Source organism: Tachypleus tridentatus, chromosome 2, assembly GCF_004210375.1.
Source record: "Tachypleus tridentatus isolate NWPU-2018 chromosome 2, ASM421037v1, whole genome shotgun sequence".
NCBI lineage: Eukaryota > Metazoa > Arthropoda > Merostomata > Xiphosura > Limulidae > Tachypleus > Tachypleus tridentatus.
In genome coordinates, this window is record NC_134826.1 from 35,069,873 (window position 1) to 35,093,606 (window position 23,734).

Consider the following 23,734-nt stretch of genomic DNA (forward strand, 5'->3'; position numbering starts at 1 on the left):
AAGAATTTTCATAGGTTTAAAAGCTGATACGTCATTTTCTGTATGTTTTTACTTGAATTAAAGGTGTTTTAGAAGCATAATATCTTATTCCTTATAGTTTCATAAGCCATGAATATTGTGGAATTTTGTTAGAAGTTTTTATGTATGCTAGATATTTTTCATTTATAAGTAAAAAAGTTGAAATAGATGTCAAATTTTTAGGCAACATTGTTTTGTTTATGTCAAAGATTATCTTGCAGTAAAATATCTTGTGGTAAAAAAATACGTTATATTATAACAAACATGTCTTTAAGTCAATAACACAGCTTATTGTTTGGTGGAGTTGTAATCAAATTTAGCCTCAAGTGTGTGGTAAAAAAATACGTTATATTATAACAAACATGTCTTTAAGTCAATAACACAGCTTATTGTTTGGTGGAGTTGTAATCAAATTTAGCCTCAAGTGTGTGGTAAAAAAATACGTTATATTATAACAAACATGTCTTTAAGTCAATAACACAGCTTATTGTTTGGTGGAGTTGTAATCAAATTTTGCCTCAAGTGTTTTGTTTTCTTTTTTAAGTAAATTGCTGTTTGTTTGATTAATCTTGACTGGTATTAAATAGTGATTTATTTTAGGACTTGTTATAATGACGTTTCTACCTGTTGTCATTTTACATACATTTCTGTTAATATAAACATTAATGACGGGAAGTGGTGTATGAGCCGATAGTGTCTATATATTTTGACAGTAAGTGCTATGTATTGATATTTTGAAATGGGATGCAAGCTTCAGAATAAAACGTATTCAAGGATTTTTTTTTTGTTTTAACTATAGTTCAAATATTATTGTACAAAAAATAAAAATCGGAGGTCGATTGAAAGAAAATCCATAAACAGTCATACAGTAGCCGATAGAAGTCCATAGACTGCATTTGATTTTTAAAATACAAACTTTATTCATCAAGTTACATCCCAGTCAATGACTTTGTTGGTGACAGAACTTGAGTCACACACAACGCACGTTAAAATTAAGCAAAGTTATCAAGAGTATTACATTTAATTATTGTTCGAGTTTTTCTATTTACTTCACACAGAAAATGGGTGATTTCACCTAAAAGTTTGAGTCAGTTTTTACACTGAATGTTGTGACGCAAAAAACATATAAAGTTACTTAATTTGAGTCTATCAAAGAAAGAGCGACAGTTTGGAAGTTTCACTGTGTCGGTATTTGGGTATTGATGTTAAATACCCAGGAGGGTCAGGTACATTTGACCTCTCCCTCCCTCCGATTATAGCGTCTGTTTTTAGGTTTTTGTTTTTTTGTTTTTTTTTAAGCTTTGGGCCAGAGTAAAATATAACATCATACTCAGGCCCATTTCAGGGCTCAGTCCATGCATGGACGAACAAGAAGTTTTTTTTTCTTCCTTTTATTTATTTCTCTTGTGTTTTTTTTTCTTCATTTAATTTTTTTTATTTTTTTGTATTTTTCTCCTTTTTCTCGATAGAGAGAATGCTACTACTACTTGTAGTAACACACACACACACACACACAAAAGAGAAAGTAATAATAATTATTATTATTCAATACTTGAATATTATTTGAATTCAAAAAGAGAGAAAAAAATGATTAAAAAAAGAAAATAATAATTATAATAATAAAAAGAAACAAGGACTAAGTGTCTAGTGCATAGTGGCTAGCTTGTGTTACATTTCTTAAATATATGTTAAAAGGGGAGAGGTATTTAGGACCATTTACATCATGTACGTGATATCTGTCGAGATCACACATTAAGTCATTTTTATGCCAATTCTTATTGAAATATTTTAGAGAATTATGCAAGAGTCTTTCAGATATTGTATCTATGTTTGCATACTTGTGCATGAATGTGGTTGAGGTGCTACGTGGTACTTTATATGCTGAAGTTAGTTCTGAATTTTGTATACGTTGAAGTTTCTGTACATGTGTGGGTGCTATGTTAATCCAGGCAGGTGATGCCTATTCTATTGTTGGTCTAATGTACGTTTTGTAGATTTTAAGTATGCTGTCTGGTGATGTTCCTTGGATTTTACCTGAAAGACTTCTTGCATAGTTTGCTCTTTTCCAGATTCGTATCAGTATATTTTTAATATGTGGTAACCACGTTAATTTTGAATCATAGGTTAGACCTAGAAATTTAGCAGATGTAGCAGTCAGTAAAAGTGATCCATTTATATAGAGTTTTGGTGGATCTTTTTTCAGCTTATTCAGTCTGCTGAATAATATGACTTGGGTTTTTGGAATATTAATTTTGATTCTGTATTTCTGGCAGTATTCTTCGATGTTATTTAGGACTGGTTGCAGGTTCGTTGCTGCTATTGACGGAGTGGGGGCACTTTTCCAGACTGCTACATCGTCAGCGAACTGTGATGCATAACCTAAATTTAGGTCCGACAGAGGCATATTACTCACGTACATGATAAATAATATAGGGCTAACAACCCCTCCCTGCGGGACTCCTGCTTCGGGTGAAAAGGACCCTGAGTGGGCCCCATTTACATTTACTTTACACATTCTGTTTTCCAGGAAGTTGGACAGCCAGCGAATAGTTTCCTGGGGTAATGCCATTTCAAGTAATCTATGACGTAAGTCATTATGCCACACTGTGTCAAAAGCTTTCTCAATGTCAAGAAAGCAAGCTACAGTGCATTCGTTTTTGTTGAAGCTGTCGGTAATTGATTCTGTAAGTCGAATCAGGTGGTCTGTAGTTTGGCGGTTTTTTCGAAATCCGTTTTGAATTTCTGGTAATTTTGAATTTTCTTCTAAGTAAACTAACAGACGATTACTAATTATCCTCTCTAATACTTTGCCAATACAACTGGTTAAGCTAATCGGGCGGTAGTTGTTTGGTTTATTCGCTGGCTTTTTTTCTTTCTGGAACATTAATATTATTGCTTCCTTCCAAGAAACGGGGATATATCCTGTTGATAGCGAGAGATTAAATAACGCTGTTAGGTGTTCATATAATCTCTGAGTGCCTTGTTTTAGGAAGATAGCTTGAATACCATCTTCTCCAGGGGCTTTGTTTTTTGTGTTGTTAATAGCAGTTACGACTTCTGTTACAGTGATATGTTTTATCAGTTGATGAGTGCTCCAGTCTGTTGTTTTTTCTTGGTGTGTAATAGTGTTGACTGGAAATTTAGGTGTAAAAATGCTTCTGTTTTGATCAATAAAGTTTGTAACTGTATTATAAAAGTATCTGTTCATGTCTGGTTCATGATGTGTCTTGAACGTGTTTGTTGGTGTTTTTTAAATATCTCGGCTTTTTCTGTGTTAGTGTATGCTGTTTCTCCATCCAGTTCCAGTGGTGGATATACTGTGTTTGTTGTTCCTGTATTTGTAAATCTTTTCAAGTGTGTCCAGAATTGTTTAGGATCAGTTTTGTGATTTAGATCGGAACAGAAGGTATCCCAGTTTTCTTGTTTTTGTTGTCTGATTAAGTTTCGTATTTTATTCCTTATTGTGTTTATCTGTGTTTTAAGTGTGGGGTTGCGATTTTGAATGTACTGTCTGCAGAGTATACGTCTGTCTTTAATTAAGTGTATTATATCTTTATGTGGTTGCCATGAATGAGTTGTTGTGAAGTGTTTTTGTTTCGGTATCGAACTGTTGGCTGCATGTTTTAGACACTCAGAGATGATATGACAGTATGCATCTATATCTGATGCGTCCGCGGCAATATGTAGTACTTCTGGAGGTAAGGTTTCATTTAATATAGTTTGAAAAACTGGCCAATTAGCTTTTTTGTAGTTCAGTTGGTCTTTAACTATGATTTTATTTAAGTGGGGGGTGAGATTGAAGATACACCAAACTGGGAGGTGGTCACTATCTATATCGTGACCAACATGAAAATTTACGAATTTGCGACTCATATTTGACGAACACAGGCATAGGTCCAGTATTTCACTGGTGCCGTGTGCGTACGAGATATGTGTCGGTGTTGCATCGTTTAATAAAGTCATGTTTGATTCATCTAAAAATTGAAAAAGTAAATTGCCATTTGCGTTTGTACTTCGACAGTTGAATGCTATATGTTTACTGTTTAGGTCGCCGATAATAATAAGATTAGAATTGCTATTATACAATATATTCAATAGATTTACATCTAACACTGTACTAGGCGAGCAGTAGATGCCCGCCACAGTAACGTCTGTATGATTTTGCGTTTTTACATTAATAATTATAGATTCATTGCTGGAAGGGATACTAAGTTCCTGAACTATAAGTTCAGTCTTATACAATAATAAAATACCTCTGTTTGGATCTCTATTACCCTTCCTGTCATGTCTAATAATGGAGTAGCCGTTAATAATTTAAATCGATGATAGTTATATAGGAGAGTTTCACTAATTATAATTACATCAGGTTTTATGGAGCTTGTTGTATCTTCAATCTCATGTTTCTTGGAAGCAAGAGCACCCTGGATATTGATGTGTAGAACTGTGAAGTTATCCATGTTTAGTAGAGTTTATGATGGAGGTTAAAATTTGCGGCAGGAATTTGTGTATGTTTTTCAATATGATTTTAACTATTATGTCTGTGAGACTGTTGGTGTTTGTAGGGTTTGTATATTCTGCCATTATTTCCGAGAAAGTGGAAGTTATGGCAGATGTCAGTGTTGTTTCAATCGTTGTTGGTTGTGTATTTTGAGGTGGTTTTGGTATTTCCTCTTCACATGGTGATGGTTTTTCCTGTCGGGATGATGAAGTTTTAACCACTGCAGCGTAAGTGTTTGTTTGTGTAGTTGTGCTTTGTGGTGCTGGAGTGGTAGGTGTGGGTTCCTTAATTGTTCGTGGTGGTGGCGGCTTGTTCGTGTTGGGATTTTTAATTTCGTACAAGTGTGTTTTAATGGATTTATATTTCTGACATCCTTTATAATTTGCCGTGTGTTCTTCCCCACAATTGCAGCATTTGAGTTTGGGGTTCTGTTTAGTACACTGTGTAATGTGGTGATTCTCCCCACAACGCGCATTTGCTTGGCATGCTGCTGCTACATGTCCAAACCTTTGGCATCGGTAGCACTGTGTGACAACCACTGCTAGTGTTTTTGTTTGTTCTACTGTGTACTTTTGATACCACATAGTGATACCATTATTAATGAGTTGTGTAATATCCTGGCTGTTGTCTGTGACTACTTTGATTAGGTTTGTGGGCTTTTTAGTAATGTTTGAAATTATACGGTATACTGAAATATGTTTTATGCTCTGTGTACTTAACGCTTCCTTAATGTCTTCTATGTCTATTGAATTATGTACACCCCGTATCACAAAAGATTTAGGTGTTGGTTTAGTTCCTGGTAGGTGTATTGTAATATTTCCTGTTTTGAACGCGTCTGAAGGCCAAGCTTTCAGTAGACTGTTTAAGTCAGCCAGTTCATGTCCTTGAACCAGAACACCGCCTCTAGGCAGACGCTTAATGTTAGTTATCTTTGTGGTAGGTTTGCACCTGTATATTTCTTTAGCTAATTGTGTTTGGTTGAAACTACCAGGAACTCCTTCAATTATAATTGCGTGCTTAGGTAATTTTCTTTAATAGGCGTTAACTTTGCTTTTAATTCTTTTTCTGCTATAAACATTAAAGATTTTAATTTTACATTTTCATTTTCTATTTGGCCACCGTCACTAGACTTACTTTTTGTCCCTGATATAGACGGGCTTGCTCCCTCAGTTTCAGACGCTATATCGTTTTCCCTGGTCTCCGACTCCCCGGCCGGCATGTCGCCTCGTTGTTTATCGAAGTTGAACTTGCTGTCTCGGGCTAATTCAAATGGTAAAAAGGTCTTCTGTCTTTGTATCTACTGGCGTGAAACTCGAAGTGAATAGTAAGAACTCGACAAAATATGAAGCAAAATATAAGTCGTATACACGTAGAATTCAAGAGCCTTTCAGAGGTATACATACCCTCTGACAGTTTGGAAACGTTTCGTTCTTGTTTGTTTTTGAATTTCGCGCAAAGCTACTCGAGAGCTATCTGTGCTAGCCGACCCTATTTGAGCAGTGTAAGACTAGAGGGAAGGCAGCTAGTCATCACCACCAACCGCCAACTCTTAGGCTACTCTTTTACCAACGAATAGTGGGATTGACCGTCACATTATAAGGCCCCCAGAGCTGAAAGGGCGAGCATGTTTGGTGCAACCGGGATTCGAACCCGCGACACTTGGATTATGAGTCGAACGCCTTAACACACTTGGCCATGCCGGACCTGTTTCGTACTTGTATGACCTAAATTAACCAGTGCATTTCTGTCTTTTCAGGCCGAATTAATCACGTTGCAAAAACGCTACAGTCCAATGATAAATTTTACACTAAACTGGGATTTATTTAGATGGCTTTTTTATAGTTTTTCCCCAAATAAAAAAGATTATTTTAAATATATCTTCGCTAAAATAAGCAAGAGACTCACAATGACTGTGCTTTTACCACACATTGAATACCTTCTACATTTCTGTGAGTACAATGTGAAAAAAATATATATTATTTCATTTTTTAATCAAATACTGTTGATACGGATTAGTTGGAATACCATAAAGGCAAGTAATAAAGATATGAGAAAATACAATGGCAATAGACGTTACACGAAACAACTCTGAAGAAAAAAGACAAAACTAGGCTGTTATTTCAGCATAAAACTTTGAGTTAAATAACGACAACTTTGCTGTTATTTAGGTGTAAAGTCAAGAATGATCAGCGACAATTACTTTTTATCTCTTGTAGAAATGCAAAGTCTTTTTATTGTAATTTTAATCTTAGTTTAATTATCTATGGGTTTGATATCTGCAAAACAGAAATTGTGTATTGTGAGAAGTGTATTCTGTTCTGTGCTTGGTTGTAATAACGTTTGAAGAGTGATACGAATCTACTGAACTTGTGTGTTCGTTCAAGTATGACGGCCTGGCATGGCCTAACGCGTAAGGTGTGCGACTCGTAATCCGAGGGTTGCGGGTTCGCGCCCGCGTAACGCCAAACATGCTCGCCCTCCCAGCCGTGGGGGCGTTATAATGTGACGGTCAATCCCACTATTCGTTGGTAAAAGAGTAGCCCAAGAGTTGGCGGTGGGTGGTGATGACTAGCTGCCTTCCCTCTAGTCTTACACTGCTAAATTAGGGACGGCTAGCACAGATAGCCCTCGAGTAGCTTTGTGCGAAATTCCAAAACAAACAAACAAATCGTTCAAGTAGGTCAGCAACAAGCCTGTAAGCATTTCCAAGCGTTCGATTTGAGAACTTAAATAGGGTTGAGTAGATTTTAATACAGACAAAATCGAAACACAGTATTATTCCGCTTTAAATATTGCGATAATTGTGTGAAGAGAATCTTTAGCTTCACCGCTGACTCTTAAAATAGTTGATTTTACTGGTTATGAGTAAGAAGATAGCGTGATTCAACCAATTAAATTACTTGCTCAAAGTTAAACCTAGGAATTTTGCAGTTCTAATTAAATTTATTTGTTCATATAACGGTATTCCAGGTTTTGTTTCTTGAATTTTACGCAAAAGGGTTATCTGCGTAGATCGTACCTTGTTTTTAAGTTATAGTTAGTTCACACAACCCATCGTCAACTGTTCTAGTTTTCGGTGGAAAATCAGTTTGGATTTTACTCTTATTAAGACTTACGTGACAGTTTGAGCATAAGTTTGTAAACCTAACAATTTACACATGAGAAGCCGCCATTAAAGGGTTATAAGAACTACACCAAAAAGCAGTGAGGCAAAGAAAGTAGTGGTTTGGCTTGTTTTGAATTTGGCGCAAAGCTAATCAAGGGCCATGTGCGCTAGCCGTCCTTCATTTAGCAGTGCAAGACTAGAGGGTAGACAGTCATCACTACCCACCGCCAACTCTTGAGCTACTCTTTTCCTAGCGAATAGTAGGATTGACTGTCACTCTATAATGCCCCCACGGCTGGAAGGGCAAGCATGTTTGGTGCAACGAGAATTTGAACCTGCGACCCTCAGATTACGAATCGAACGCCTTAACCCACCTGGCAATGTCGGGCCGAATTTGATTTTAAAGCAGTAAAGATGTATTCTTCTTGGATCAAAAAGGAACCATAGCACCATCTTTATAACTTAATCGACTTTTCTTTGAAATCTAATCCACTTCCATCGCACTTTCTCAAAAGTGCCACGACACACGTTGTACGTAAATATCGTGGTGCTGAATTTTAAAAACGACGGATGTGTTGTTTCACAGGGAAACGTACATGACAATACTACTTAGATATTATACCTTCCAAGTACATTGCTATTACCAGCTAGGTAACACATCGTTAAGGGAGATAATTTAGTAGGATGATGTTTTTTATATTTAACATTACTAAAATAACTAATATTTCTAGCTATAATTCATAAAATATTATTATCGATACACAGAGCATTTATCTTGGCACTTTATTTTGTACCAAGGGGCATGTGTTGTTTAGCATTTTATTGAGATATGGCTGTTATCAAGATAAGAGTTTTCAATGCTGCGATAACTTTTCACTCGCCCAAGTTTACTAATCAAAATTTTCTAGACCTACATATTGAACAGTGGTGATTATATATTCATACATAGAGCAAATAGTGTTCACAGTTATTAAGGAAAAACGAATATCTTATTAGGTAAGATTTAAGATCTATAACAATCCTTTGTGTATTTTAACTTTGTGTGGGAATTAGCTGGTATTACGTTATTGTATTTGTATCTGTCATATAACTAATAAGTCTACCTGCCACTGTCATTTTATTTTGAACTACTGACTGGAAAGAAGGCAGCCAGTCAGCGCCACCCACAACCCAAGCTCAGGGATTGAATGTCACACATATGCTGTACTCAAAGTTTAAAATCATGAGAATATTTTGAGATACTGCATGGGTTCAAATTCACTTATATTATTAAGATAGATAGTTATTTTTCATGATGCTTCTTCCAAAATATCAATTTGTCAAAACGAAAAGGAAACAAAATAACCACTTGTGGATTATTTAAGTTGAAGAATCCGTTTTTATTAAATAATCAAAATATTTTCATCACGAAATTCTTACAATGCACAATTTAGTATGGTTTGGCTTGTTGTGAATTTCGCGCAATGTTACATTAGGGTTATCTGCGCTAGCCATCCTTAATATAGCAGTGAAAGACTAGAAGGAAGACAACTAGTAATCACCACCCACTGCCAACTCTTGGGCATCTCTTTGATCTACGAATAGTGGGATAGACTGTAACATCATGAAGCTCCCACAGCTGAAAGGGCAAATATATTTGGTGGGATGGGGATTAAGAGTCAAACCCCCTAAAGCACCTGGTCATGGGAAAATTTAGTGAAAATTGATCAAAATCTTAATGTAAAAATCTCATTGGAATTGCTCTCAATGGATTTTTTCACAGCTTTCTTCAGAATTTCAAAACAAGAACCTCCACTGCCAATAATATTTATAAGAGATTCTAAATTATAAGGATTATCGACTACTTACTATTTTCTAATTGTTAAAGCAAAAAATATATTATTATTTTAAAATACATATTAAAAACATCAATAATTACAGGCAGTACAGTAATCGATTATTACTTTGTTAAGTTTGCATTTTTAGAGCGATTTGTTTGCTTGTTTCAAACATTTTTAGCAATGCTACACATATAACTGTTCTAATTTTTAACTGAAAGGTTAAAAGGAATACAGCTAATCAACACCACCTGCCGCCGACTCTTGGGCTACTCCTGTTTGACTAAATGGTGGGATTTAAATATCATTCTTATAAGAACCCACATCCCCAAAGTGAAGTGGACTGCATTTTTGTGCTAACAGAAACAAAAGGACCGATTCCCAAACCGAACATGTTATTCTAATTTCTGCCTTCTTTTCTATCTGTGTTTAACATTTTTTAATAAGAAGTGGAGAATTATAACTTACCTTTTCGACATCAACTAAGGTGTCATAAGCAAAAACTCGTTGCCATGGTTATTATTGTTGTCAGGTCATATTGAAAAGGGAATTTAATAATACGCTGAGTTTTTGCTCAACATTGGCTGTACTTAATGCGTTTTACATTCCTCGAAAGTTCTGATAATTATGCATTAGTTTAGCTGTTATTTGCCTAGAACAATTCATTATTACTTATATGGTTACTCAACAAGGCAACATAAATCTGTTTTCTGTATTGTGTCATTTCAACGACAACTAATTGTTCATATTTATAAATACTCGCTACTTTGTGGTTAAGGCGCTCGACTCGCAATGTACAAGTTCGAATCCCCTTCACACCAAACATGCTACCTCTCACATAGCTATGGGGGCATTATTAGCTCATTCAATATTACTATTCATTAGTAAAGGAGTAGCCCAAGAATTAGTGGTGGGTAATGTTTACTAGCTGCTTCACTTTTAGTCTTACACTGCTAGCGCAGATATCCCTCGTGTAGCTTTGAGCGAAATTCAAAACAATTAAGCCTGTCACGTTGAGACGTTGCAAAAATAAAGAACATGGTATCACACTTCTTTAATTAAAATTTCCAAAATGCACTTCACACCTGTTCTATAAACAGACAGAACCAATATAAACTAATACATCATTTATAATCAAACTATAAATATCAGCAATTCGATAAAATTCATAAATAAGGCCCTGGAAAGGTTATATAATTAAAGCAATTTCCCATCATTCAATTTAATTACACTTCGGGAAGAAGGAAGAGATCCAGATAGAACTTCGCCTTCCCAAATGACCCGAAGTCTAATGCCAAACAGCGCGAGGCGTTGCTGTAATAATATTTAGTTTTACTTAACTGGAAACTACAATTTGCTAGTATTTATAATAGCAGCTTTCTTATTTGTAGTATTTACATAGAAAACTTGTGATACAAGTTTTTTATCATATTTTTATTATTATTTTATTGTCAGCAATTCTTATTTGCACAGAAAATATGTAGGAAGAACTTTATTCAAAGAAAGCAACGACTGGTATAGCTTTATCCACGTATCTTGTCCACGACTATATCTATACCCTGCTTTGTCTGATGTTCATAGTGACTAGTTACATCATTTTATAAAAAAAAAAAAATATTAACGTGATATTTTTTTACACTAAGTTTAAAGTTAACAACAATTCACGAAGAATAATCTTGACAAAACTTGTATGTAGACATGTTGTTTGTCCACTAAACTATGTATTAATTTACAATCCGGCTATTCGAGGTGATATTACAAACTGTAAGTTATGAAATACTATAATTATAGCTAATAACTTAATTGAATCAGTTAACTAACGTAAAAATGTTAATACATTATTAATCAGAAAACGAAATATCAATGAGAAAAAAACGGACGAAAATAATTATATATATAACCGATGATTGTACTGAATAACATCTTATTTAGTCTTATAGGACTAACGTTAGTTCGTCCCTCTGTCTAAACTATCTAATAGAAATGAGTTTTCTTAAATTGTAATCTAAATTTAATCTTAATTGAGTTAGTTGTTATAATGAGAAAGCGGTTGTGCGTATACTAACTTTAAATATTAAAATTGCTAAGCTAAATACCCAATGGCCTAATAACTTAGATAATCGTTAGAAAACTGTCATGTTATTTAATTTTTTCTCAACAGCGTTACATGATAACAAATAAACTTGTGAGAATCGATGGCGTGTTTTCAACACGCTAGCTCTGAATATTTCAAGAACAAATATAACTTTATAGTTTTTTTTTTTACTTAAAGCACAAACTCTGCCTAAACGGAACAAAGAAAACTGTACATTCACTTTTCACATGAACTCTATCTAGTACAGCAGTGTTAATATGGCAGGATGTGTCTATCAAATATTTAAATAACACTGATGTTAGCTAGAAATTATCTCGTGCGAATTTGCTGTATTATGTGAAAGCAATAATAATAATAATAATATACTGTTTTACTACAAGTTACAGCTTTCACAGTGAGGAAAAATATTTTTAGAAATTTTTTTTCTATGAATTTAATGTTATTTGTAAATGAATCAATTTAAACTATCATGTTTTACAAGTTCCTGAGCTTTAATATTTAATGTAACAGTCTATCAACACTTCTCTAAAAGTGCTTAGAAAACATTTATTGCCATTCTTTTTTGTTATAATTCTTTTTAAACTAAAATTTTGGTAAATTTTAACTGTATTTTAGAACCATATGTTTCTAAAATAAGCACCTAAAAATTTGCACCGTCTATGACACTTATATAGTTTATACAGTAAAGTAATTATTTCTAGCATTGATGTTGTAAACCTATTTTCTCAAACACCTTGTCATGAAACGACCCAATTTACTGCGGAAATTATTTTACAAGACTCCAAAACAGAATCAACATGAAACAAAAACACATAATGTAACTGTTACAACTAGCCACATATAACTGCTTTCAATACAGAGGTTTGTACTTCTTTCTGTTACACAGCCTTATTGTTGAACTTGTATTATCAGTTACTCTAGCCAATCTTTTCTTACATGACGTTGAAAAATATGCCATAGTCTCTTCGATGTATGAGCCTACTTTTTGGCTTGTATATATACTCTTCAAAAAACAGAAACGCAAAAGGGATATTTTTGTTATTTTAAAGAGCAATATATGTAATAACGTTACAAGCTCAGAGTATGTGATGTTACACGTGTTAAGGCACTGATTGTCAGACCAAAATGACAATAAAAGTTGTGCACTTTGAAAACGGAGGAAAACATCGGATTTTTCGCCAAAACGCATGCGTGTCCAATTAATTTGTTTGAGAGCTCTGCATGTTCTGCAAGAGCAACATGTGCAAAATCCCTATAAAAGTGACGGGTTCTCGGTTTCCATAGCTCAGTGTTAAGCCACCGACACGCAATACAGTTACGCCAAGACTGACTGAAGCACAACGCAACAATGCCATTGGTCGCTTGGAAGCAGGCGAATCTCGAACAGATGTTGCCAGAGCTGTGAAAGTCCACCCAAGCACCATCACAAGGCTATGTAATCGTCACCAACAACATGAATCAACTCGTGACCGTCCACGATCTGGCAGGCCTCGTGTGACCACGCCCGCACAAGATCGCTACATCCGGTTACATCACCTTCGGGATAGGACCACCACTGCGACGTCTACTACCTCAACAGACCTTTTGCACATTCGAGGGAATCTTACGGCTCAACGATACGTCGACGAGATTCTTAGGCCCCATGTGCAACCCATCATGGTGAACGTCAACGACGTTTTTCAACATTACGACGCCCGTCTTCACACAGCCCGATTCATCACTGTCTTTTTGAGACACCACAACATCAACGTTCTTCCCTGGCCCTCCAGATCACCAGATTTAAACCCCATCGAACATCTTTAAAACGAGTTGGGCCGACGTCTGCGACGGCGACAACCTCAACCGCAGACTCTACCTCAGCTTACAGTAGCTTTGCAGGCTGAGTGGACAGCCATTCTACAGGATGTGATTCGTCATCTCATCGCTTCCATGGGCAGAAGATGCCAAGCAGTTATTGATGCTCACGGGGGGCATACTCGTTATTGACGTTGAGTGACGTTAAACTTCACCTAGTGAGCGTGGACTGGACTTCGCCTTTGCAGACTTTGGATGTTCAGCAGTGAATGTGCAAAGTTTCACACATGTCATACAGAACTACCAGGAATAAACTTGTTAACAATTTGTCTCATATTTTGCCTTTTGCATTTCTTTTTTTGAAGAGTATATATAAATGACGATGAATGAGATTTAACTGGTCGAATGAACGAACAAAATTCTTTCAACATATAGAGTTACTATTCACAGTTGAAAATCAAAATAACTATACTATTATATTTAAACGAATAACCCAAGGCTTCACCATTGCAATTAATAGAATTAACATACACGCAGTCAACAACTACATATCTTGTAGTCCATCCAAAGCTAGGCACTCTAGACACTCTCATAAATTTATCATACACTGTATGCACTACAGAAAATATCTTTAAAAGAATTTGTGTGCTCAGTGCTTTAGTGATGTAAACCATCTTTCTACTAAAGTATTACAGACACTACTAAGGAAGTTTAAAATCTCACAGAGAAATGACACTTAACACACTCACAAACGCTATACAAAACAAAAAAACTTAAGCACATGTACTATCCCAGAAAATATTAGCACATAAATATACCCTTAATATAACGTGTAGATTCATTTTCATCCCTGTAATGAAAATTAAAACGCATTAAAAATATTATATAACAAACATACCTCACCAAGAAACACTTACAATGGGAAGTGTAACAATTGTTTTTTACATAGGACAAACAGGATGTAACTTGAAAATCAGGTTTAAAAATACCAAAAAGTCGTTCCCAAGTCTGTGAATACATGAATAAAACCAGTTTTTCTAAATAGAATTAGTTATAAAACATGAATCTGACTGAAGAAAAATATGGAAAGCCTTATTAATAAAATCAAACAGTCGTACAATTAACAAACGCCCAAGCACATCTCTTACCCAAACTGTTAATTGATATGTGCAGGCATAAGTAATCACTATCAATTGTAAAGTTTAAGTACATTGTTAGGTTGTTTATCTAGGTCCTAAATCCTTCTTTACCGTTAACGTTTGTTTGTTTGTTTGTTTGTTTCTGAATTTCGCGCAAAGCTACACGAGGGCTATCTGTACTAGCCATCCCTAATTTAGCAGTGTAAGACTAGAGGGAAGGCAGCTAGTCATCACCACCCACCGCCAACTCTTGGACTACTCTTTTACCAACGAATAGTGGGATTCACCGTCACATTATAACGTCCCCACGGCTGAAAGAACGAGCATGTTTGGTGCGACGGGTTTACCTTTAAAACTTGTGTACTTAAGAATCCTCAAACCAATGATCGAAACGTCGTGTCTATTGTAATAATGCTCTTCTCTTCCAACTGTAGAGAGAGGAGGTTGTAAGTTCCAGATCCTCATCACACAAGTGCTGAAAAGGTCCTTTACTGGAGACAGTGCAACAGGTAACCACAAAACCCTACTTAGAAAAGCAAGCAAACATTAGCCAAAAAAGCCGGCAGATGCACAACTCTGGTGCTGACTTTCTTTCTACTATAGTCCATGAAATGGATACAGTCTGGATCAGACTAGAATGCTATTTAATAAGTAAAATTCCGTTGTTCTCGTGGAAAACCCCATATCATGGTGGGCACCAACTGAGCAAGAGCAGATGGGATGAATACTTTCTGTTATCCTGGCTCAATGTAGATTTTGAGTAAATATATCTTGGAAGGCAACACTATCTGCTTAGGAGGGTCTAAAAGGCGAAGAAGGAATAAGTAGATGGATATTTTTACCTGTTACAGGTGCAAGTTCATTTGAAAAATGGCCAAAGGAAGAAGGTTTTATGCTACTGGAGAGAAGCCAGCCAGATCGAGAAAGTAGTGTGAAAAGAATATGTGTACGGTAGTCCACATGCCAGTCCAAAAATATCTTCATATGATCGATGGGGATGAGTTGCCAGAGACTGTCATTAGATGAATCTGGTAAAAGGACACTTAAAATGGTTGTCGACTATTCACCTTCAACGAAGAATTATTGATCTGAATGAACTGAAGGATCTAGTTGTAGAGAAAGAAAGTTCTCTTTAAAGGAGGATCCCTGAGAAATGAAAAGATAGTGTTTTGAACCCTTAAAATAGATAGAGGGAAGGGAAATAGAAAAATATGAGAGACATATTTCCTTATTAACTGCGGTCTTAGGAAAAAAAGGAACAATTGATGGCAGAGAAGAATGCATGAGCCGTGGAAAAAATATTCAGAAGCAGCAATTAGCATAGATGTCAGAATGACGACAACCACATGCACGAAGGAAAAGGAGATAAATCTGAGAGATAGGCAATAGATAGAACATGCTGCAAAGGTTTAAAAAGGGTGGACAATAAGGGCACGAAAAACGACATTTAGGCAAAGGAGTGGGAATAGATGGTCGGTGCAGTAGGATCATAAAAGAGTGATACAATCAGGAGAAGAAAATGAACATTGTAAAGTTTAAAAGACATATTGAAGTGTATAGAACAGATCCATACAGTGCAATATTAGAATTAGACAAGACACATTAGAGTAGCCAAGTAAAAAAGAGAGAAGAAAATATGAAGGAGAGACAAATGGCAATAAACCCACCACTTTTGTTCATACATAGAAGAGGCGGAAAAACAATAGGAATAAGAGAGAGAGGGAGAGAAGGCTACACATCGGGAAGGTCCAGCTTGATGTGAGCAATAGACTGGAGAATCTCTAAACATGATGTTGAAGTGATGAAACATTGTAACAGAAAAGACGTGAAAAGATGTACAAAAAGGAATGGAATGGTGAAAGAGATGGTTTGGTTTAGAGGAAACACAAAACAAGAAACCAAGTGTGGGCTAGCTCGTAGTGAGTGACCAAGAATACTCCACACTGGGTGCCCCAAAATGGAACAAGAATATTAGTGAAAAGGCAGGGAAGGGAATAAGCATAGAGGTAGAGACTAGACCGGTCCCAACTGTGAGTATCAACAGCCACGGCCTAAGAGTGAGGAACAGGGGACCAAAAGAGAGAATAACATTTTGGTATAAAGTGGAGAAGCCAATACATCCATTAAAGGAGTTGCAAGTTCAGAATAACCCAGTTGGGAAACTGAAGGTGAAGGGACCATTTTGTAGGTAGGATGCAGTACAGTCGCGAAAGATAGTGAACAAGGATGTCCAGAGCATGACACAAGTTAAGAACATCTGGCTGGAATGGGCCCAATACAGAAGATCCAAAGTTTACAAGCAGATGGTTCTGAAATGGGTGATCTATAATAGTTTATATAAGAAATAATTGTGGAATTATTTTAGTGGACCACGACTAAATGGTCTATAAAGAGGGACAGACATTGAAAGCATGCTCATGGAGTTGTAAGCAGATCCAGGAAATTGATGCGTATAGAATACTCATCTGAAGTCTAGGTATTTAAATTGAGAGAGTCATGCAAGGATGCTCCACACCTGTTGAGAAATGCGTCAGTAAAGATGTGTAGGTTGGACTTCAAAGAGTGGAATGTAATCAGTATGTCAATCACCAGGAAAGAACCTCCAGGAGAAGAAAGACTCGTGAGGATAATTGATCCTGTAATCGGTTACATAAACCATACATGGCTCATTATTTAGAGTGCATATGTGTATGCCTGAGTAGACTGAAGAATTCCAGAGAAGGCATAATTCGCAAGTGAGATAGAACCTCCTGCCTGATAGGAGGAGAGGCACAGACTTTGGTGATTAGGCTCCAAAGGTTTTGTAGATGAAGAGGATAAGGTTGGGTATGACTGAAGTGATAGTTAAAAACCATCCAGAGATATATCAGTGCAATGAAGGACTTTGAAATCTTTATGAGCCTCTCAAGAGAGTGGCTACATGAAGAAGTGAAGTTTGATCCAAGGAGTTCTCTTAGGAGTGAAAAAGCCAGTTGTCGATGCAAGAGGGTAACCAAAGTCCCATATCATGGAGATGAGGAGTGAAAGCTCACATAATGTGATAGAATACATAAATGCTAATTGTGTTCTAAATGGAAGGATACAGAACTGATAAACATGGTTTCCAGTGACCAATTTGAGATACTATTATGGAAGAAAATATATCAGAACATGAAGAAATGCATTCAATACATTTATCTTGGTCATTTATAGGTCTAGCACCCATTAGACAGAAAAGTAATTCTACTTCCCAAAATAAGGGATGACAAGAATATGTCTTTGGAGGATATGTCAATAAAAAACACCAGTCCCTGGTTTTGAAGAAGACAATAAAGAGGTTGGAATAATAACCGAGATTGCTCTATAGATTGTTCCTCAAACCAGTCAAAAATTATCTTATCCAAACGTTAGATGAATGAGAAGATTAGGATATAAGAGGGGATATAATAAAAGGTGGAGGATTAGACCATGGGACAAGGCTTGAGTGACCCGTCTGTCTACAGTGAAATGAGCCCATAAATAAGTAAACTTGGACAGACTGGCTCTCACAGGACTTCAATCCAACCAGATTATCAGGGAGGCCAGGGAGCAGATACAGTGGAGTGAGATTGGAACAAACTCAAAACTAATGAGAAAAGAAAACATACTGAAGGCAGGCCACTTAAGCTCCTGATTCTAGGGAATCAATGATACTGCTAAGAGGGCAAGACAAAGGTCATGAAGGAAAAGGAAAGTAATAGTCATGAGGGAGACATGTGTGTGGAAGAGATTTGGACAAACTTGAAACTAATGAGGTAAGAAAAGAGTGAAGGCAGACTGCTTCAGCTCATGATTCAAAGTGAGTTACACACTATCATTTCCAATATATCACATGTTGAATGAAAATGAATGCTTAAATAATTATATGACATCACACAATCCTATATAATGTATATCAATAGTCATTTCTATTATAAATATCCAAACTAAACTCTAGATCATATTAATTTACTTCAACTTCTGTATCACTCTTCAACTTGAAATGGCTCACAGTCCAGAAGAGAAATAATACAGAAACAAGGTGGAATAAATATTAAGTTTTAAAATTAGAAAATGAATTAAAATGTTGTTATATTTAGGTTTCTGAATATCCAAGAGATAAGATATAAATTCTGAAGTTAATGGTGGAAGACTGAAAGAAATCTTTTGTACAAGAATAAATCGAACACCAATCAGTGAAATAAAAGAGATAAAACAGAGTTGTAGGAATAAAACAAATATAATAAAATCATTACTTCAAACTAGCATCGATGCTATATTTTATTACTAGTTGATGGCCATGTTAATGATTTTGACTGGCTGAAATAATAGGAGAAGCTAAGCTTGTAGAATGGACCTGCAATGTACAACCTACCCGAAATGGAGATAAATAGAAACAAATAATTATTTACATAATATTCATAGAAGTGTTAACTACACGTAAAAAAATAAAAGGTATATGAAAATATTTGAAAAACTCCACCTTCATATGCCCATATAATGATATATATATTAGGAGGGCAGTTCCCTAATAGTTTCTTCCTAAAAAACCGTCATAGTAGTTTTAACATACAATTAAAATTACAAAATTAAATGTATTTTATTTCACATAATCTATTTTTACAGCAAACAAAATATTTCTTCACTATCCCAAAGTGTCACAATAGTATGTTTACGGACTTACAACGTTTGAAATCGGGATCTTAAACATATGGTAGGCAGAGCACAGATAGCCCACTGTGTAGCTTTGTGCTTAGCTAGAAACAATCAAATAAACAATACTTCTTCACTAGGTTTCTTATGAAGACAGGCCTAGTTACTAAAAGCGCTGCGGCGTTATTATTTTATACTATTGGACAACATTAAGTAAAACATAAAAAGGTTTATCCAAAATAGTGTCATTTCAAAGTTATTTAAAAGTGTCATTTTACGTTAAATGGAAATTCTAAGACAAACGTTTATGAAAGGGCCTTAAAAAGTCAGTCTGAACAATATGAGTGACACAATATAAAATATGGTACCGCAATGTCTGTGTTCTGAGTTTCAATGATTAATTGAAGTCGCTAGAAGCAGGGAAAAGATGATTTGGGTTAGCTGCAGAAAGTTCTTAGTGGTTCACTGTCAAAATTCTTTTGACAGTTTTATTTGAGTGGTGCGATGAAGTATTTGGTGAAGTCGAATATTAGGGGTAACAGGTTTAAAGCCTTGGAAATCCATATGTATTCTTGTTTTTCGATCAAAATGAGTAGCCCAAGAGTTGTTGGCGGTGAGTGATGATGACTAGCTACTTTCCCTCTACTCTTACACTGCTAAATTAGGGACGGCTAGCGCAGATACCGTCGTGTAGCTTTGCACAAAATTAAACAAACAAACAAACAATCACGAGCCAGTTTTGTTAGTTATCTATTTTCTTACAAATACTTAGAGAACTCTGTTAAATAAAGTAAACATGGTAAACTTTGTTGAGTTTTTCAAAAAGGAAACGTAAGGATATTTAGTTGTGCCAAAGAAATTGTAGAACGCATTTAACATGTAATGTTGTTATATGAAGTTCAATTTAGCTCAGAAATGAGAGTTATTACCTGTACGATGTGTTTTTTGTCGACCGATATACATATTTCTTTTTTTTTCTCGTTATGTATCAGTGAATTTTGTTAATGTAACATTAGTTATTTATCCTGACGGTTAAATTATTATTTTCTTTCATTCTTAATATTACAATGTAATGATATATTTTAATCAGTGCATTAGGAAAACATGATCAAACGCATTAGATTGCAGTGACGAGATACAGGCTGCATTTATTTATTCATTACCTTGGTCAAATATCGACCAACGGAAAAGTAAATTATGTAAGGTAAACGCTGTCCATACAAGTGTACTCGCAGAATCTAGTTCGTATGAATTAAGATTTTTGTTTCGTAATACATAATTCTTTTCAACTTGCAGGACTTCTCAAAGAAGATATTGTAAACAAGTCACTATGCACCCTCGGACTGTGACCCACAATAGAAAAAAGAAAAATTTTCGTGCTAATAATTTTTATCATTTTTGCTACAGCCTGTTATTTTAAATTCTCAAATAACTTGCAAACTCTGATGGAATTAAAGGATAAAGGTAAATTTCAGTCTTCAACGTATAACATTATACAACGCTATCTAATTGATACACCGAATTGTCAAATACCTAATTGGGATCCATTTGATTCATCTATAAGATCGCTAATCCATCTAGTCTCAGAAAAGGATGCTTGTAGGAAAAAGTATTCCTTTTTAGAAGTTAAAAGCAACGCCCAACTAGAAGTCAACGAATTAACACTTCAGAATACCTATAATTTGTCTTACACAGAAATCAACTGTAATTATCAGTCAATTTTACGAGACCAAGGACCCCCTGATAATAGAACGGACGATATGTTCAAATTTGAATCCGTCAAAAACCTTACTTTTGGTATACCACTACAAGCAGAGTTTGTCATCGTACGATGCTTCAAAGAGACTCAGCTTTTCCACGAAGAGTACATTCCACTTACTCCGGTTATGGAACGAGTCGAAAAGAAATGCAGAGAAAAAGGAAAAAGAAATCCAAACACCGATAATTTAAACGTGATGATGATTGGAATTGACTCTGTTTCTAAATTAAATTTCATTCGCCATTTCAGAAAAACATACACCTTCCTTCAAACAGTTTTAAAACCTTTTGAACTGAGAGGGTACATTAAAATTGCTGACAACACTTTTCCCAATCTCACTCCGCTTCTTACAGGATTCTTTGTGAATCACTACTGGAATAAAAGGAAAGATAAAATGTTTTTTGATCACTTAGATTTTATTTGGAAAGAGTATTCTGCAAGAGGTTACCGTACACTGCTCGCTGAAGATTTGCCAAAGTTTGCTTTATACCATTGTGGCAAACGACGTGGGTTCCTCAACACTCCTGTAGATTACTATTACAGGCCTTTTTCACTTGCTTTAGTACAATACGATGCTGTGATTAAAAGCAAAAGACAGTGTAAACATTCACAGTTGGAAATGGATTTTTTGTTCGATTATGTTAAGCAGTTTACTTCGACGATGCAAGATAAAAAGTTTTTTGGTTTTGCTTTTTCAGCCAGTCTCACTCATGATGTGGTAAACTATGCTGGATTCGCCGATATTTCATCCTATAATCTTCTTCGGTCCCTTCATAACAGCGGAATACTCAATAAAACTATAGTGATATTTTTCAGTGACCATGGTATGCGGTTTGGCAAAATAAGAAAAACGTTTATGGGTAAACTTGAAGATAGAATGCCGTTTATTTTCTTTATAATTTCTGAATGGTTCCAGAAGAAATACCCTTTAATTACAAACAATCTGCGGACTAATGAGAGACGGCTAACCACACCACTTGATGTCCATGCAACTCTGGTTCATCTTTTGAAGTTTATTGGAAACAAAAATGGAACTTTACTTGAAACTACTTCTTCTGGTAAAGGTATTAGTTTGTTCGAGGAAATCCCAGAAAATCGTTCGTGTAACGATGCTTTTATTTCGTCTCACTATTGTGTTTGCAAAAGGCAACAGAAAGTTTCAGTACAAGACCAGGTAGTTGTTTCTGCTGCAAACATTCTTGTCGATACTTTGAATGAATGGATGAAAGAGTATTCGGATAAGTGTGAAAAATTGAAAACTAAAACTATTTTGGATGCTCGTGTTTCCACAAGTGAGAAAAAGTTTATTTTTCAAGACAAGAAGAAAAAGAATCTAAATAAAGAATACTTAATAACTCTTATCGCTTCTCCTAGTGAAGCAGTTTTTGAAGGGACTGTAAAGTTTAATAAAGAAACAAAGAACTTGACTGTGACAGATGATGTTAGTCGACTTAATATGTATGGAAATCAATCTACGTGTATACAAGATGCACAGTTGAAAAAGTTTTGTTTTTGTAAGTGATAACGAATTTGATCTTAAATAATAATCTTCAAGAAATTAAATTAGAAAATCTTGTCTTTGATACTTTAATACAACACAAATTTTGTTTCCAAGCTGTTTTGTGCGAGACTGATCTCATTTCTATAATCAATTCCAATCAGTTTTTATTACTACCGTTAGGAGTTTAAGTATGATTTAAAAAAAATCAGAGCTTACTTTTCCCTTCTTTCTATATTTTATCACTTATTAAAAACATTATTTTTGTACACATTTTCGTAAATGTTTATCAGAATACTTCAATCGTAATTTTGTTTATATTTTCACTTAAACAATATTTTCTGTACTCAACGGGTTAATGACCAGGTTAGAGACCATATGATAAATAAACTGATCATATTTACAACAAAAATGACATTCGTGAAGTCATTAATCATATTTACAACACTTTCTTAGAAGCAACCTTTACCGAAGAGAGAGAACAATACTTTTTATATAAAGTAACACTAAAACCTATTGGTTCTCACTGTGAAATTATGTACCTAAAACATAAAACGAAAATTCACTCAGAATTATTATTCCTAATCTTCAATTGTTCAACTGTGCACAAAATTATTTAATTGCACACGTAATACATCCTGGTATCATTTAACATTCATTTTTTTTTCAATCAAATCTTGATTTCACATTTTTTAAACTGTGCTGGCTGCTGATTTTTTTTTTTTTTTTACTTCTGTAGCCAGTTTTGATGTTGAATCTGTAAACTGGTACTAAAAGCTCACATTCTATCTTCAATAATGAGATTTAGGTGATTGGTGTTGAAAGTGATCTAGCCTGACTAATTTATTATTACGTTATCAAAAACAGCAATGGTTATCTAATTACTCATCTAGACTTATGTTCTTTTTATACTAGAATATTTTCAAAAATCCAAATCGAGTTATAATATCTAGTTTTTACGATCAAGAGAACTTACGTCTTTTGTTTCTTTTTTTGAAAGGTGGCCCGGCATGGGCAGGTGGGTTAAGGCGTTCGACTCGCAATCTGAGGGTCGCGAGTTCGAATCCTCGTCGCACCAAACTTGCACGCCCTTTCACCCGTAGGGGCGTTATAATATGACGGTCAATTTCACTATTCGTTGGTGAAAGAATAGCCAAGAGTTGGTGGTGTATATTAATGACTAGCTGCCTTCTCTCTTGTCTTATGCTGCAAAAGTATGGATAAGCGTAGATAGCCCTCTTCTAGCTTTGTGCGAAATTAAAAAACAAATAAACATACAATCGCAACACAACAAAATTAAGGAGATTGTTTGTTTGTTTTGAATTTCGTGCAAAGCTACACAAGAGGTATCTGTGCTAGC

The 23,734-nt window shown here is 35.3% G+C and overlaps 1 protein-coding gene and 1 long non-coding RNA gene across 2 annotated transcripts in view; one reads left to right on the forward strand and one right to left on the reverse strand.

The window, feature by feature from the left end:
- Positions 1–23,734, reverse strand: part of LOC143240844 (uncharacterized) — a 38,324-nt gene that overhangs the window by 1,688 nt on the left and 12,902 nt on the right. The window lies entirely within an intron of this gene.
- On the forward strand, positions 8,511–22,792 carry LOC143240825 (uncharacterized). The gene is made up of 2 exons (XM_076483975.1): positions 8,511–8,618; positions 20,414–22,792. The coding sequence occupies exon 2, from the start codon at positions 20,563–20,565 to the stop codon at positions 22,396–22,398; it is 1,836 nt and encodes a 611-aa protein (XP_076340090.1). The 5' UTR covers positions 8,511–8,618; positions 20,414–20,562; the 3' UTR covers positions 22,399–22,792.